Source organism: Chelonoidis abingdonii, chromosome 22 (assembly GCF_003597395.2).
Source record: "Chelonoidis abingdonii isolate Lonesome George chromosome 22, CheloAbing_2.0, whole genome shotgun sequence".
Classification (NCBI taxonomy): Eukaryota; Metazoa; Chordata; order Testudines; family Testudinidae; genus Chelonoidis; species Chelonoidis abingdonii.
In genome coordinates, this window is record NC_133790.1 from 20,823,390 (window position 1) to 20,841,350 (window position 17,961).

The following is a 17,961-nucleotide window of genomic DNA, read 5'->3' on the forward strand; positions in this document are numbered from 1 at the left end:
GTATAATTATGGACTTTTTCAGGTGGGGAAACTGAGGTACATAGGTGAAGTGATTTGTCCAGGATCAGTCAGTGGCACAGCTGGGAATAGAATCCAGTTTTCCTGACTCCCTGTGCATCGTCTCATGCTGCCTCCAGTGCAAAAGTAATGGCCTAGACATCCTGCACCCCTTCAGTGTTTAAAGTTTGTGTATAGCGTGAATTGTAACATTTGGTGGTGGTTCTCACCTGCATCCCTCAGCATCTGTACTAGGAATAGTGGCCTAAGATAACCTATGGCCACTTGTCTTATTGATGCTGAAGTTCTGCTAGGCCATTACGTTCTGTTTCTATACTGGGCCTTTTATATTTCTTACATTATGTTCACATCAGATGAAAGATGACCAATGGTAAGTGCAGTGGAAAGAACCCATTCGTTACAGTTTAAACGTGTGCTTTTTAAAACTATTCTTTTTTTGTTTTGTTTTGTTTTTTGTGAAGAATATCCAGGTGGGAGCTACAGGGAGTTAGGGTGGCTAGCAGGACAGCTGTCATGTCGTCAGTTGAGGGTTGCTGTCCAGAAAATGGGTTGTGTTTTATATGGGGGCATCCTACTTCCTGCACGGTTAAGTGAATTTCCCCATAGAGGTTGCTTAGTACCACAGTGCATCTGGAAAGCTTCAGGTGACAGTGGTTGACAGCTGGTTTTGCATCACAGCTAAATTGCCATATGGGATAAACTAAAGTATAACTCAGCCTCTGTCACAAATTAGGGCTGCTGAAAGCCTTCTAAACCCCACTGTCCAATAACTAAACATGTTCCTTGTATTTTGTGTAAGTGTTTTATATAGTAAAATGTTTAGTTTTGAGATTATAGAAGTGTAGAATATATCAATACAGTTCTGGACATCAGAGCATTGATTGGATTTTCTCGGGTTTATAAAGAACAGCTTTTGGAGAGTAAATGTTACCTCCTATTACTTTTATTCCATTAACACCACTTTCTTAAAATTTTCTGTAAAGCTTCCTTGAATTCTAGATTCTATTCTGAGGAAGTTTTATTATAAGCATACCCTGTCATAACACTTTCCTCATTTTATATATTAGTTCTATGTCCTGTGGTTGTCAAATGGTTTGGGAGTCTGGATCAATGCTGCTCTTATTATTTGTATTATCATAGCACCTAGGAGCACCAGTATGTTTGTGTCCTTTTCATTTAAGTCTCTGTTCAGCGTCTTTGGGTACAGCTAAAATCATTCCTAAATCCTAACATGGATGAAGTGTGGAAGCAAGAATTTGACTTTTCTCTGAAGTTGTCATAGTGATTTTGTTCCCACACAAGCATTCTGCTGCTTATGTACCAACCCTTTATGAGACTGTAACTGTGCTCATATATTGAGCAGATGAATGAAGTAAGCAGTGTCCTAAGGACCAGAGCCTACATAAGATCACACTGGAAACCACACAAAGATGAATGATAACCTGAACTCCAGTTTAAAGTTTAAGCCACTCTGTTCTGCTTTGACTTATTGCAGATGCTCAGAATGCAGTTTTGCTTGTTGCTCTTTGAAAGCCAAGGAGCTGGCCTGGTAATCCCAACATGATACATACTTGGATATTTGGGGAATTCTGAATCCTCAAACCAAAGAATCAGACTTCATCTGGAACAAATCTGGGTTTGTTTTTTTTAAGACTCAAGTTCTTGTATCCTGACTGACTGGTACAATCAAATCATGGGATTTATATCTTAAGGGAAGAATCCTTTTTTTATTCCCCTCTTCTCTTAGGAAGGATTCTCTCCCTTCTCCCAAACTAATTTGTCCTGATTTTCACAGTGAGGGTATCTCAAACGTAGTTTTTTTGTCTCCAGTGTAAATTTTTCTCCAGAAGCCACAGAACAGTGTCGCTGGAGCAGCAATGTCTTCCATTTTTACACAATAAGTCTTGTAAATGTGGTGCGGATGTCCTGTAGTTGCTTGCAGAAAGCAACAGTAGTCTCTTGTACTCCTTTCCCTCCCTCACATACCAAATGGGTGGGGGCCCTACTCACTGGAAATATTATAATGAACTTTTTGAACACCTGGAAAGGTGGCAACGGGTGAATTCCTTATTCGAAGATCATGGAATTTGTATAATAGCACATTCCCTTCCTCTTCAGCAGCACATGCTTTAAAAAAAAAACAAAAAAAACACTAAACCAAAACAAACCACCAAACAGCTGTAAGCCTTTGAATCAGATTTTGTTCTGTTGCTTCATGGTTAGCCAGACTCCTTAACAGTGAATCTACATCTAATTTCATTGATTCCGGAGGAGATATCTAATACACTCACTTTGGTGGTGTGGCATGAGAAACAGGACCAAGATGGTACATGCGGTTCAGCATGGCATCAGTGGGTTTTCACATATGTTAGTGGACCCTCATGTGTGCACATGTGAGTCTGTGGGATGGGTCGACTAGGCTTTGAGGGATATGTATTCTGCCAGCATTTTCCTTTTTGTTAGGGTTGTGTTGCTCCACCAGCTGTTTTGTTGACACTGTAGCTCTTCACTGCACTCTGTAGCATCCACCTGTCCTTTGTGCCAATGCTTGGTTGTTAGCTTGTGGTGGCTGTTGCATGCTGTGTTTGTACATGTGCATGTTGTGTGTGGTGTCTGAAGTTCTCTCATTTGTTTACCTTCCGAAATCCTGTCTCTGACATCCCTCACTGCCTGGATGGAAAGAGACCTCATTGCTCTGATGTTGTGAACTAACAGCTGTGCTGAATTTGATGCTGGTTTTTTATCAGTTATTGCTTTCCTTTCTTAGTCTTGCTGTGTTGTAATTTAATTTTATTTATTTTAACAATTGTTAGCACATGCATTCTCTGACTCTTTAGAGACATGTTGCTGGCTGCTTCAACTCATTGACACAGAACACTTAAGCCAGAATGCCCACAGTCATTCAAATAGAAGGAGACTTCTTTCACCCCTGGATTAGTTAGGTCCTGCTAGCACCAATTAGTAGTATGCAGATTAGAGAAAGGGGACTTGGAGCTCCCTGTCTCTTATAGAAGTGAAAGGCAATGAAAAGGAGTTCTTCCTCCTTGATATGCACAAATGTGCCAAAATTCCCTGAATCCCACTAGCAGAGTGTGCCACAATATGCTAATTTTTTACTTGTTGTATCAGACTTCTGATCCACAGCACATTCTTTGTAATTACAGCATTTAAAGCCATTATAAAAAAAACTATGGTTTCTAGACCCAGCAGCCTGCAAGGAGATTTGAATGTTCTGGGACCAGGAGTAGCTGACCCCTAAAACTACTTCTAAAAATCAATCCATTCTAGTGTTGACCTTTGAAATCTGTCCTACGCAGTGTTTGTATTCCAACTGATTCTTTTTGAGTTCTTGTAATTTGGAAAACAAGTAAAGAAATGAATATACTTGTGAGGGAAGCCTATTTTACTGAAGTTAGAACTTTAGTACTTAATTGAAGTTAGTGGCCTAAAGCCATAGGGCTGTTTATTTAGCCGAGAGGTTGGGTGTTCACCCAAAGGGAACTCAAGCTTTAGTTCTGACCATGTTTCACCTATTCTGGGGATTGCAGGAGGAAGAAGGGAGTACTTTATCTAAACCCTAGGAGACCTTTCTGTTGGAAGTCTCTTCTTTGGAGTCATACTGCCATAGGTTGGTTGGTTCTGAAGTCTTGGTCACTAAATCACAGGATTCATTGGAGAATTCTCATCAGCAGTTACTGTTGAAATGTCTGTCAGTTCCATTAATGTGGGAAGATGCAATGTATAAATATTGCTGTGGGTTTCAGATCCTCAGATGAATCCATAATATGGTGGAGGACGTCAGAAACCAAGACTTGTGACAATATGTAATTGAAGAAGCTTGTATAAAGCATTCTTGATAACAGTCTTAGAGCCATTAATTCCAATATTAAATTAGAAATTCAAGATATCAGGCAAAATTTGGGAAACCTCAACCCAAAATTTGGGAAATTTCAACCAAATTATACTTCTATATAATTGACCTTTTCTCATATACTTGAATCTAGATATCACCTCACACAATATTTAGAATTCACTAGATGCCTTCTGCAAATGGAGATATAGGGTATATGATGCAGGGGGTTGGATCCATAAAATAGCTTATTAGGCTCATCTGGAGAAAAGTTCACTTGAGACCCATCCCGGAGGTTGCATGTGCTTCTCATCCTGCCAGTGCACTGCATTTCTTGTTTTGCGATTACTTTTGTCTGTTGTCCCTCTGTCCTCAAAGATGATCACCGCAACTATGGCCAGAGGTGGGATGCAAATAAGACCACGGTTCCCGCCTACCACCGCTGTATCTGCCACGCCTCCAAGCTCCATTCCTTTGGGCGGACAGCAAATGCCACAGGTATTTACTGAGTCGAAGCGCATTGTGTCAGAGGTTGTACAAGGCATTCAGTACTTCGGTTATATTTAGTGCTCATCAAACTAAAAAATTCACTTTTGTCTTCATCAAAATACTATGTGCAGATAATTGTTCTTAGCCACTCGTAGTGTTGGGCCTTTTTTAGCAGGACTGTCCAAAGTATACCTTTCTCCCTTGAAATGGAAGCTTTTTGAAAGCTTGAGGTATTGAATAAAGCTTTGCAAAAGTGACACTGTTCGCATTATTTGCATGTTTAAAACTGCCCTGTTCATGTCTGGTTCAGGTCTCAAATGAATCAAATTTTCTGATCTCTGCTTAATCTTTGCACATATCACAAAACCACTGCATGGCTAGTCTTTGCTGAGGAGAGGCAAAGGACTCATATAGTAAGTGTCATGGACCAGGAGTGCAAGGCATTGGCCGAGTTGTGTTGGGAAGCTTGCCTGACACCTCTTCATACTATGCATTGCTCTGGCTAGCGTTAGTCCCTCTTTCATGAGCAATACACGTGGCCAATTTCAGTTTCAATTGATGATTAGGACATGGTGTAGGAAATATGGAATGTCCCTAATTGAAATGTCCCTGAAAGAAAAAATGTTACTACTTCAAGCTCCTGCTATAGCTGCAAGTTACAGACAATCTTTGAATAAAATAAAACAGCACATGATTATGCACCCAAATTACAGTTCTGGATTTCTGCTGCACTTCCTACCCCTCTTTCATTCAAGAAGATGTCCAAGTTCTGCCAGTCCGTTCAAAGATATGCAGCTGGAGTCAGCATAGCTGCACTTTGTCTGTGGACCTGCCTCAGTGAAAAGGCTGATCGGGCCCCTATCCAGTTGATTTTGGGAAGTGTTGGGTCAGAATATACCAGAGGTTATGGGTCAAGTACAGGAGTGGGTGGGTGAGGTTCTGTCCCTTCTGATCTTAGTGTGAGTCTATTATCTGCCATAACTGAACCGGAACAGCACTAGCTTGTCTCGCATTTGTATTTCACTTGCGCAGTATGTGCCATTTCAGGAATGAACAGAGAAAACTAGAAGGACACAGAAAAGGAGTTGGGTGCTCATCTACTTGTTATCATTGCCACAGTAACACAGTCCCTCTTCAGCGCTGTGAATTGGTTATGAAACCATGCACTACTGTTCTGTAGTGCTCAGCCCTGCGTGAATCTCTTGATTTAAAATTATCTCATGCAGTGACACTGAAGCTGAGATCAACTCTTCCTGCTGCTCATCCCGATGCTTGATTGGCTTTACATGTATAAAGACAGACTCGCTGGGCCTCATGAGCTGCATGTTCACACTGTCACCTTTACAGCTGATACCTGTCTAGCAGCTCCAATTTCCATATTGCTTTCTCCTGTTAACGAGTGACAAGACTTCTGCCATCCTCCCAGTATTGTGTTTTGAGTTTCCTTTGCTAGCAGGCCTTAGAGCTCTGGGAGTATCTGAGATCCATAAATCCTGAGTCCTTTGCACGGTGTATTTCTTGCTGCTGAAATGTCACACTTAGTAGGTACGCTTCATGTTAAAGTAAGATGTTGGATAAGGCAGCACATGCTGCAGAAAGATGCAGGCTCTGGCATGTTTATTCAATGCCATTTTTTCTGGTTGAAACTGGAAAATTCTTTTAATCCTGCTAATTGTTCTGTAGTTGGAATTACTTGAGTCAAAGAAGAATTTCAGTAGACATTGCTACACTACTATCCCTGAGTCTCTCATCCATCCATTAAAGGTAGATCACCAGTGAGAGAGAGATCCGTAGTCTGTCAGCTCAGCTACCTGCTCTGTATATTGGTCTCTTAGTGCTCTTGTGCCAGTGGTTGCTGGCACATCTTAACTCTTGACATCAAATGAAGTAAGTGCAGACTGTAAGTGTCAATTTCATGAAAATGATGTCCTGTAGAATTGGACAACTGGGGGAGCGTAGGCCAGTGAAAGAGGGGAACGTGTACATGTGGCACCAGTTGGAATGAACGGACCATCAGTTAGCAGTGATGAGAAAAATGTTTTAAAAACTAAACTGACTTGGGCAGGTGTTTGGGTAGCTCAGGGCCCACAGTGTGAAGTTTTAAGTAAAACCAATCCCCCAAAATTCAATTAAGATTGCAGAAAAATATACACTTCTGCTTGTCCCGTGGATGCTGTGATTTTGGTCTGTACCCTAGAGAAATGCTTGAATAATATTGTTTGTTGGATGTGTTGCCATTATCTTGTCTTCAGACATGTTGCTACTGGGTAGACCAGCAGTAGAAAATAGCTTATGGCTAGGGCTGTCAATTAATTGCAGTTAACTCATGTGATTAACTCAAAAAATTCATCATAATTTAAAAAATTAATTGCAATTACACTGTTAAACAATAGGAAACCAATTGAAATTTATTAAATATTTTTGGATGTATTTCTACATTTTCAAATATATTGATTTTGATTACAACTCAGAATACAAAGCGTACACTGCTCACTTTATAGTAATAATAGGGCTCAGATTTTCCTAGATGCGATAGCTGATGGATTCCTTCACCAAGTAGTTGCTGAACCAACAAGAGGGGATGCCATTTTAGATTTGGTTTTGGTGACTAGTGAGGACCTCATAGAAGAAATGGTTGTAGGGGACAGCCTTGGTTCGAGCGATCATGAGCTAATTCAGTTCAAACTAAATGGAAGGATAAACAAAAATAGATCTGTGACTAGGGTTTTTGATTTCAAAAGGGCAACTTTAAAAAAGTAAGGAAATTAGTTAGGGAAGTGGATTGGACTAAAGAACTTGGGGATCTAAAGGTGGAGGACGCTTGGAATTACTTCAAGTCAAAGCTGCAGAAACTGTCAGAAGCCTGCATCCCAATAATGGGGGAAAAAATTCATAGGCAGGAACTGTAGACCAAGCTGGATGAGCAAGTTTCTTAGAGAGGTGATTAAGAAAAAGCAGAAAGCTTTCTTTGCTGATCACTCCCTTCTTCCACTCCTTGTAGGCTATCTTACTAAAGTCAGAACATGTAGGGATAAAGGTGAGAAAGGCCCAAAAGCCATGTAGAGTTGGACCTTGCAAAGGGAATTAAAACCAATAGTAAAAGGTTCTATAGCCATATAAATAAGAAGAAAACAAAGAAAGAAGAAGTGGGACCGCTAAACACTGAGGATGGAGTGGAGGTTAAGGATAATCTAGGCATGGCCCAATATCTAAACAAATACTTTGCCTCAGTCTTTAATGAGGCTAATGAGGAGCTTAGGGATAATGGTAGGATGACAAATGGGAATGAGGATATGGAGGTAGATATTACCACATCTGAGGTAGAAGCCAAACTCGAACAGCTTAATGGGACTAAATCGGGGGCCCAGATAATCTTCATCAAGAATATTAAAGGAACTGGCACATGAAATTGCAAGCCCATTAGCAAGAATTTTTAATGAATCTGTAAACTCAGGGTTGTACCGTATGACTGGAGAATTGCTAACATAGTTCCTATTTTAAGAAAGGGAAAAAAAAGTGATCCGGGTAACTACAGGCCTGTTAGTTTGACATCTGTAGTATGCAAGGTCTTGGAAAAAAATTTTTGAAGGAGAAAGTAGTTAAGGACATTGAGGTCAATGGTAATTGGGACAAAAACAACATGGTTTTACAAAAGGTAGATCGTGCCAAACCAACCTGATCTCCTTCTTTGAGAAGGTAACAGATTTTTTAGACAAAGGAAATGCAGTGGATCTAATTTACCTCTTGATTTCAGTAAGGCATTTGATACGGTTCCACATGGGAATTATTAGCTAAATTGGAAAAGATGGGGATCAATATGAAAATTGAAAGGTGGATAAGGAACTGGTTAAAGGGGAGACTACAATGGGTCATACTGAAAGGTGAACTGTCAGGCTGGAGGGAGGTTACTAGTGGAGTTCCTCAGGGATCGGTTTTGGGACCAATCTTATTTAATCTTTTTATTACTGACCTTGGCACAAAAAGTGGGAATGTGCTAATAAAGTTTGCGGATGACACAAAGCTGGGAGGTATGCCAATACAGAGAAGGACCTGGGAAATACAGAGAAGGACCGGGATATCCTCGTAAACTGGACTAATAGTAATAGGATGAAGTTTAATAGTGAAAAGTGCAAAGTCATTCATTTAGGGATTTATAACAAGAATTTTTGTTATAAGCTGGGGACTCATTAGTTGGAAGTAACAGAGGAGGAGAAGGACCTTGGAGTATTGGTTGATCACAGAAGGACTGAGCTGTCAATGTGATATGGCTGTGAAAAAAACTAATGCGGTCTTGGGATGCATCAGGTGAGGTATTTCCAGTAGAGATAAGGAGGTATTAGTACCGTTATACAAGGCACTTGTGAGACCTCATCTGGAATAATGTGTGCAGTTCTGGTCTCCCATGTTTAAAAAGGATGAATTCAAACTGGAACAGGTGCAGAGAAGGGCTGCTAGGATGATCTGAGGAATGGAAGACCTGTCTTTTGAAAGGAGACTCAAAGAGCTTGGCTTGTTTAGCCTAATCAAAAGAAGGCTGAGGGGAGATATGATTACTGTCTACAAATATATCAGAAGAATAAATACCAGGGAGGGAGAGGAATTATTTAACCTCCGTATCAATGTGGACACAAGAACAAATGGATATAAACTGGCCGTCAGGAAGTTTAGACTTGAAATTAGACAAAGGTTTCTAACCATCAGAGGGGTGAAGTTCTGGAACAGCCTTCCAAGGGGAGTAGTGGAGGCAAAAGACACATCTGGCTTCAAGACTAAGCTTGATAAGCTTATGGAGGGGATGGTATTATGAGGTTGGTCTTTGACTATTAGCAGTAAATATGCCCAGTGGCTTGTGATGGGGTGTTAGATGGGATGTGGGATCTGAGTTACTACAGAGAATTCTTTCACCAGCCAGACACCCAGGAGTCTTGCCCACATGCTCAGGGTTTTAGTTGATCGCCATATTTGGGGTTGGGAAAGAATTTTCCTCCAGGGCAGATTGGCAGAGGTTTGGGGGGCGGGTTGCCTTCCTCTGCAGCATGAGTCACTTGCTGGAAGATTCTCTGCACCTTGAAGTCTTTAAACCATGATTTGAGGACTTCAGTGGCTCAGACAACAGGTTTGATACAGCAGTGGGTGGGTGAGATTCTGTGGCCTCCATTGGGCAGGAGGTCAGACTAGATGATCATAATGGTCCCTTCTGACCTTAAAGTCTGTGATTCTATATTTTATTACAAATATTTGCACTGTAAAAATGATAAAATAAATAGTATTTTTCAGTTCACCTCATACAAGTATACCTCTGCCCCAATATAACGCAACCCAATATAACATGAATTTGGATATGATGTGGTAAAGCAGTGCTCTGGAGGGGTGGGGCCACACACTTCTGCGGATCAAAGCAAGTTCAATATAATGCAGTTTCACCAATAACATGGTAAGATTTTTTAGCTCTTGAGGACAGCGTTATATCAGGGTAGAGGTGTACTGTAGTGCAATCTCTTTATTGTGAAAGTGTAACTTCTGGATGTAGATTTTTGTTACATAATTGCACTCAAAACCAAAACAATTTAAAACTTCAGAGCCTACAAGTCCACTGAGTTCTACTTCTTATTTAGAGAATTACTAAGACAGACAAGTTTGTTTACATTTACAGGAGGTAATGCTGCCTGCTTATTTACAATGTCACCTGAAAGTGAGAACAGGTGTTCACATGGTACTTTTGTAGTTGGTGTTACAAGGTATTTACATTCCAGATATGCTTAACATTCATATGCCCCTTCATGCTTCAGCCACCATTCCAGAGGACATGCTTCTATGCTGCTGATGCTTGTTTAAAAAAAAAAGTGTTAATTAAATTTGTGACTGAACTCCTTAGGGGAGAACTCTGTCTCCTATTCTGTTTTACCCGCATTCTGCCATATATTTCATGTTATAGCAGTCTCAGATGATGACCCAGCACATGTTGTTCATTTTAAGAACACTTTCACAGCAGATTTGGCAAAATACAAAGAAGGTACCAATGTGAGATTTCTAAAGATAGCTACAACAGTCGACTCAAGGTTTAAGAATCTGAAGTGCTGTCCAAAATCTGAGAGGGATGAGGTGTGGAGCATGCTTTCAGAAATCTTAAAAGAGCAATACTCAGATGTGGAAACTACAGAACCCAAATCACAAAAAAAGAAAATCAGCCTTCTGCTGGTAGCATCTGATGCAGATGATGAAAATGAACATGCATCAGTCTGCTATGCTTTGAATCGTTATTGAGCAGAACCCATCATCAATGCATGTCCCCTGGAATGGTGGTTGAAGCACAGAGGGACATAAGAATCTTTAGCGCATCTGGCACATAACTATCTTGCGACGCCGGCTACAACAGTGCCATGAGAATGACCATTCTCCCTTTCAGGTGACACTGTAACAAGAAGCAGGCAGCCTTATCTCCTGCAAATTGTAACCAAACTTGTTTGAGCAATTGGCTGAAATAAGACTGAGTGGACCTGTAGGCTCTTAAGCTTTACATTGGTTTACATTGCAGTTATTTGTTTGTACATATTCTATATTTGTAAGTTCAACTTTCATGATAGAGATTGCACTACAGTACTTGTATTAGGTGAATTGAAAAATGCTATTTGTTTTTACAGTGCAAATATTTGTAATAAAAAATAAAGTGAGCACTTTTGTATTCTGTGTAATGTAATTCAATATTTGAAAATCTAGAAAGCATCCAAAATATTTCAGTATGGTGTTCTGTTATTGTTTAACAGCGCAATTAATCACGATTAATTTTTGTAATCACTTGACAGCCGTACTTCTGGCTGTAGCTGGTTATTGGTAGTCTGCATAAGTCTATCTTCTTGATCTCAATAATTGAAAGATAAATTTGGAGATAGTGCTAAAGTTAAGAAACTTGGTGTCATATTTGATAACACTTTTCCAAGAAAAGACCAAATGTGGACTTGTTATACAAATATTTGTTGTCCAGGCTGTGCTTTTGATTTATCCTATACGACACAAGAGCAGCATGTGTCCCTGGCATCACAAGGCTTGATTGTCTCTGTGCAGAGTAGCTTCTGGATCTTGTTCAGAATGCAGCTACACTATTAATCGCTGGTAGGACTTAGTACTCCACAATTTCATGGCTGTTGAACTTGCCACCAAATTCAGAACTGAGCTCAATTTTTTTTAAACTTTCATCTAAAAAAAGTTAGGCTTCTAGCCCTTGTGACTGAAGTGCTATGAAGGACAAATTAAATGTCAGTGGGGCCTTGCTAAGTTTAAAACAATAACTGAGGTGTGAGCTTCCCCATTTATCTCATTTGGGTCGACTCTGAAGCCTACTGATTGTAATTTAAATGTTAGATTAAATAGTTCTTTTCTATTGTAATAATGTTTAGCCAAGTGTTTCTGATAAAATAAGAGCCAGTGGACTAATCCCAAACTCTCTTCTAATATTCTTTGGTGTCAATATCCCCAATTTCCCCTTCTGATCTGCTACAGTCTCCAGTAGCCTTGACTGCTACGCTCCCCTTATGGAATGTTGGTACAAAAAGCGCACTGGAAATCGAGGAATAAAGTAAAACTGAATTTAATATCAGATTAATAGAATGGATCCTGATCCAACTGCGAATATGAAAACCTATTTGTTAAGCTTATTTGATGTTTCTCTAGAATTTTCAGTCTTGCCACCAAAGCAGGGGCCCTTGGTGATAAACTTGAATCCAGCTTGCAACAGGCTTCACAGAGTTTTATGCACTGGCTTAAGCATTAAACAATGTAAGTATTGTTAGGTGACTGATTGCTAGAGTTTTCTTTTAGGCCAAGAGTGTTTTTTACTACTTGGTGAGATTCCCCTAAAGAACATGGCAGCATTATGTGCTACTCTCTAAGCAACAGTGGATAGCTTTGGATTCGCTGTACTCTTGGGGTGCAAACCGTCTCAAAACCTAAAGTCCAATTGACCTGGACTTCACAGAGCTAGTCTGAGTCAGCTGTAAAGATCACATCCTGGAAATGGAGGTTTTGTTCATTGTATAATGTAATCCTACATTACATTATACAATAGTGCAGTGTAGGAGTCAGAAGATTACAAATGCGTAAGATGGCCTCTGGTAAGGGAAGATTCCTGAAGCACCAAAGAGCCATGGGAAAAGAAGTAGGTTGATAACTAAAGCTTTAGTGGAGATGGACTGAAGAGGTCAGTGCTCAGCACAGGGTTGACTTGCATGTCCTAAAGCACTGTACTCTTAGTAGAAGGATTGCTGCCAGAGAGGTGGCAGGAGCTTTTTATACAGGAGGCCATACTACAAGATGGCCTTGGAATATATGAAAATGTAATAACCACACTGAGTGTCAAGCACCATACTGCAGCCTCCCCACTTGACTCCAGCAGGGGTTGTAGGCCGGTTTGAAAGGAGGGAAAGTGCTCTGTGTGTGCTCATACCTTGTGAGAATGGGTAGTGCTGTGAAAGGAAACAGGATCTAAGCATTAATTCAGTTTGCCGTTGTGTAGCAGGAGCACTGTACAGGTGTATACAATCTTTTAAAGAGAAGGATCCCATACACTGGAGATGAGGGTCTGGTCCTGAGCTAGGAGCACTGCAGATGCAGTCCTTTGCTCTTCAACAGCTCACGCTATTTGATGTGCTCTGAAGGGATACTTGCCAAGAAGAGAGGACCTGTGCTTTGGGGCAGACTGGGAGTGGAAGCAGGGGGAACCCTCTTTGAAACGTTTTTCTTCTTCCTTCGCTTGAGCTCTCGGGGCACAAAAGTTCCAGGGGAGGCAGAATTACGCCATTTAATTCCAAGCATCGTTCTTCAGCTGCTGGGAAGAGAGAGACTGGCAAATGTTCCCCTCCCATGAAAACCAGTGAGCACAGCCTCATTGCTTATTATGGAGAAAAGGGAGGTAACTCCGCTACCTCAAAGCATCTGGAAAGAGAAGTCTTAAAACCATATATTAAAGCAGGGCTGGTGCTAGGTTTTTTGCTGCCCCAAGCGCGCAAAAAAAACAACAACCCTGAGAGCGCAACTGCTGAAGCACCAAACCAAACCAAAAAAAAACCAGAGTGCCACCCTTGGAATTCTGCTGCCCTAAGCACGTGCTTGGTTTGCTGGTGCCTAGAGCTGGCCCTGATTAAAGTCATGGGGGAATGGGTGGGAAAGGAATGGTGTTACTGAAAGTAGAAATGAGACCGTAACATTGCATTGCCATGAACCTTAAGCTGTACCTTAGTGGATGATCAACTAGTAGATTTGGCTCAGAGGGGCCCTGGATTTCCACCTAGCTAGATCATTTGGGCTCATTACTTTTTCTTGCCTGGAATCTCCATCCCTTCAGTTTTGCTCTTGTCTTTTCCCTGCTATTTTGCTGTGCCGTGTGTGCTGGCTGAGGGAGGTACTTTACTAAAATCCAGCTCACTGGAACACCACATGTAGGATTATAGTAACCTTCACATTCTGGCTCATTGTAACCAGCGTAAGAGGTAGAACAGGATGTGAGAGGACAGCCAGTTAGTAAAACTTAAATTCTTTCTGTACCCTTAAGATGTGGTGTTCCAGGCCAAGAATACCTTGTGACCCTCTGGGTGCATACGGTAGATCATGCCATGCTTCCTGTGTTTGTTGCATTCAGTATGGTTTGTGACAATAGTGGGCTGGCTCTAAATTAGTGAGGGAAAGGAGCAAATCTACAGAGCACCTGAATGTTTAGAATGGAATTTTTGTACCCTTTGCTTTCCACATGGCAGAAATTGAGTTGGCTGATTATCAAGATCCCATTAGAAGACTCATGGTAAATTCATGGGATACTGTGATGTCATGATGTTCTGTCTTATAGACTTGCTCAAATCACCATAGTTTATCTGAGTTAAGATCACAGTATTATAGGAATAAGTTGATTTATTTCAATCCACATCCTTTAATTTCATCAGTTCATGATTACAAGTTGAAGAATAAACTTTATTGTACACAGAATTTCTCCTGCTAAGGGTTGTAGATTTGAAGTAATTGGGGCTTCTTAGAAGACTCTCCCCAGCTTGAGCCTTGTGTCCTTTGGGTTTATGCAACCCCATCCTATCTGTAATACCAAAATAATCTCCCCTTTGCCCCCCCATCCCAACCACTTGAAAACTTCTGGCTCCTCAGGCTTTCAAATTTGAATATTAAAAGTCTTATGTTTCACTCTCCATACATTGTCCTTACCTTCCCCCTCCTCCTAAAGAGAACTGATTTGGATGCAGTAGTCAAAAAATAAGAAAAGGGTTTGAAAGCAAAAATAAGGATGGGTTTTTCTATTGTGGTCATACATTCTCAAGCCAGTCCTCCATGACCTTGTTTACCATAGTTATAATAAAGGAAACAATAGTTCAGAAGAAACTCTTGCTATTTTAATCTGAGGAGGAACTCAATATCTGACTCCAAAATAAATGCATGTTTTTTGGAGTTTTAACTGTTAAATCTTGGTGTGAAACATTCCCCTGGGTACCCCAAGAAAAAAATGTGAGGTACTGGCAGTGCTCTCTTTATATGGAGGAGTTTAGGAAACTAACACTTTCTGTTTCTTATAGAGTCCAGAGGATGCTCTTCTCACCATAGCAAAGCCTTTTTAGATAGGTTCCCATTATCAGCTCTCTTCTTTGTTGAACGTATTCTTTCCCATTTCAGGTCAGCCAGAGCAGCATTACCATGATGTCGTCTCCTTCACCTGTCCAGCAAGCGCAGACACCCCAGTCAATGCCACCACCTCCTCAGCCACAGCCATCACCTCAACCAGGGCAGCCAACTTCTCAGCCAAACTCGAATGTCAGGTGAGCCAGAATGTGACCACTTGAGGTGAGTGGCAGCTGCAGATGCTCTCACCAGATGGTGATGAACATGAATGGAGTTAAAACAAAGTTGTCATAGGTGCTTGCCTTGGTGCACTTTCTAGTGGGGAGTCCAACCCTAGTGATGCCCTGATGCTGACATTGCAGGAATTGGGACCTTCAGTAGCACAGCTCTTGGGCTGTCCTGTCATAGGAGCCTGGAGGAGTCATGCTTACACTGCTATCCCCTCCCCATTCACCTTCTCTGAGGCTACTCTGTGTGTAGCCACATACAGATACTCCCCTGACTACTGGGGCTTAATGGAAGATGGGAGTTAAAGGATTGGATGAGATGTCAGAAGCAGAAGGGAATGGCTCCTAAATCCAAGGCTTCTGCTTGGTCTGCAGGAAAAGGCCCAATCATGCTCCTGGGTTGATGGAGGAGTTATTCAGAGACCTCTGCAGTTACTAAAGACCTACTAACAAAATTCAGTCTTGCTAGAGTGAGTCTTTCCCACTAAGTCAAAATTCAGTGGTGTTAGCTTTGGAATCTTTACTGAATGCTGTAATCAAACCTTTCTAGCAGGGATTCTGGATCTTTACTGTGCAAGAGTGGTTGTGAAACTGACAAAAAACTGGATCAGTCTTAGATTGTAAATTTTTTGGGGGAAGAGACCTGTTTGTGCTGCACCTAGCAGCACAGTGGGCCCTGATTCTGACTGGGGCCTATGGGCAGTACAGTGAGATATGAGTGGGATTTTCAAACGCATTCAGCATTAGCCTAACCTTGCTCCCATTGAAATCAATGAGATTTTTACCACTAACTTCACTGAGAGCAGAGCAAGTCAATGCTGAGCACTTTTGTAAGTCCCACTCCAGTGCAGCTGGGTGCAGAATGCTGCAGCAGCACTCAGTAAAACATACCCGCTCAGACTAACCATTTTGTCTGCTAGCTTCTTACAGGCCACTTTGTCTTCATATTAAGCATTGAATTGACTTTCATTTCCAATCTTCAGCTCCGGCCCAGCCCCATCTCCCAGCAGCTTCCTCCCCAGTCCATCTCCTCAACCATCCCAGAGCCCAGCAGCTGCACGAACACCACAGAACTTTAGTGTCCCATCTCCAGGTCCTTTAAACACTCCAGGTAACTCATATTGTCATCAGCAAGAACTGTAGTGCGGAGCATGATCCAGTGATGAATCTTAGTAACTAAAACATACACAGAGAAATCTGATGTTGCAGTTATACCCTGGGCTCTACGGAGCTCTACCAGTGAGTAGTAGTTCAGTGGTGGACTTGCCATGTGCAGCAAGGAGAATATTCTCGTTTTGGAATTGTCTGATCTCATTTTTTTTGTCATTGAATTACATGAGGGTTTTCATAACTTTCTGACAAAACAGAAATGGCTCCGGGGTTTCATGCAGCTGGAAATTGCTAGCAACAGTTCATAAGCCAATGTCCTGCTTTTTCTGACCCCTTCTGACATGTGATGTATAATCTTCACCTTTTTGCCTGGTGCAGGAAATCCAAACTCCGTCATGAGTCCAGCAAGCTCCAGCCAGTCTGAAGAGCAGCAGTACCTGGAGAAACTCAAACAGCTGTCAAAGTACATCGAGCCACTTCGGAGGATGATCAATAAGATTGATAAAAATGAAGGTGTGGCCCCTTGTATTTTACTGGACAGTTCTCCCTGTCAGCCTTTGGTGGAGACAGCTGTGTACTGCTCTTTTAGGGGGTTCTGGCAGACTAAGCCTATATCTGCTGTTTTTCCTTCCTCGTGGTTGCAAAGACTTAACTCTGAAGCGTGGCAACATTTTCATCTCCAAATCCCTTTCTTTCAGGACCTCTCTCTTTTTCTTTACCATATCTAAACTTTTTTGGATACAGACTTCCTTATGAAAAGATGGAGAATCACAGGTCTTTACCACTTTCTCCTTAGGTCATGTTTTCAGCTTCCCTACCCTCCTTTTTCTGTGTTAATGACTGCAGGGCTGGAAACTGCCTACAGCGAGTGCATTGCTCACTAGTCCTTTTCATTTTATTTCAGATAGGAAGAAGGACCTGAGTAAGATGAAGAGCCTCTTGGATATCCTGACTGATCCTTCAAAACGGTAACTTACTTTTCTGTTTAGCTTGTGCCAGCACCCGTCCAATGAACTCTCTTCCTCCCAGACCCACTCTCAGGAATATGAGAGAATACATAGGCTACCATGGAGTCCCAGATGAGTAGTGGTGTCCCAGACGTTAGTCTACCATCCTGCGGCAACATGTTGTATCTAGACAGTTCTTAACTCTAATCTGAATTTCCTTGTTTTTGCAGACCTTCAGTGTTTTTGTATCACTGACTTTCTTTTATGTTGAGAAATGGTGGGCGAGAGATTTAAATTTTAGAACCTGTTTTTGCTGATTCATTCTAAATTCTGTGTTGCAACTTCTACCTTGGAAGCTGTGCAGAATCCTGCCAAAAGATTTTACAATGTGATATCCCCTAAGACCAGGGTGGATTTGATTTAAATCATGATTTAAATCATTAGTCAAGAAGACTCAATTTAATCATGGATTTCTACATAAGAGTGCATTCTTGTTGGTGGTTATAACTCTAATACATATTCTTCACAACTCAGAGATAGATATATACACTGCTACCTCATTATAACGCCACCCGATACAACACAAATTTGGATATAATGTGGTAAAGCAGTGTTCTGGGGGGGCAGGGTTTCGCACTCCCGTGGATCAAAGCAAGTGCAATATAACACAGTTTCACCTATAATGCGGTAAGATTTTTTTGGCTCCAAGGAC

At 41.3% G+C, this 17,961-nt stretch overlaps 1 protein-coding gene across 9 annotated transcripts in view; it reads left to right on the top strand.

Moving 5' to 3' along the window:
- MED15 (mediator complex subunit 15) overlaps window positions 1-17,961 on the top strand; it is a 45,515-nt gene that overhangs the window by 21,484 nt on the left and 6,070 nt on the right. For 5 of the 9 annotated variants that reach the window (XM_075059851.1, XM_075059847.1, XM_075059848.1 and 2 more), the window contains 5 exons: window positions 4,247-4,366; window positions 15,020-15,162; window positions 16,176-16,303; window positions 16,681-16,815; window positions 17,207-17,270. In XM_075059851.1, coding sequence (XP_074915952.1) covers window positions 4,247-4,366; window positions 15,020-15,162; window positions 16,176-16,303; window positions 16,681-16,815; window positions 17,207-17,270 — 590 coding nt within the window. The remainder of the gene's footprint in view (window positions 1-4,246; window positions 4,367-15,019; window positions 15,163-16,175; window positions 16,304-16,680; window positions 16,816-17,206; window positions 17,271-17,961) is intronic. The other 4 variants (XM_075059854.1, XM_075059849.1, XM_075059853.1 and 1 more) reach the window with 1 other exon arrangement.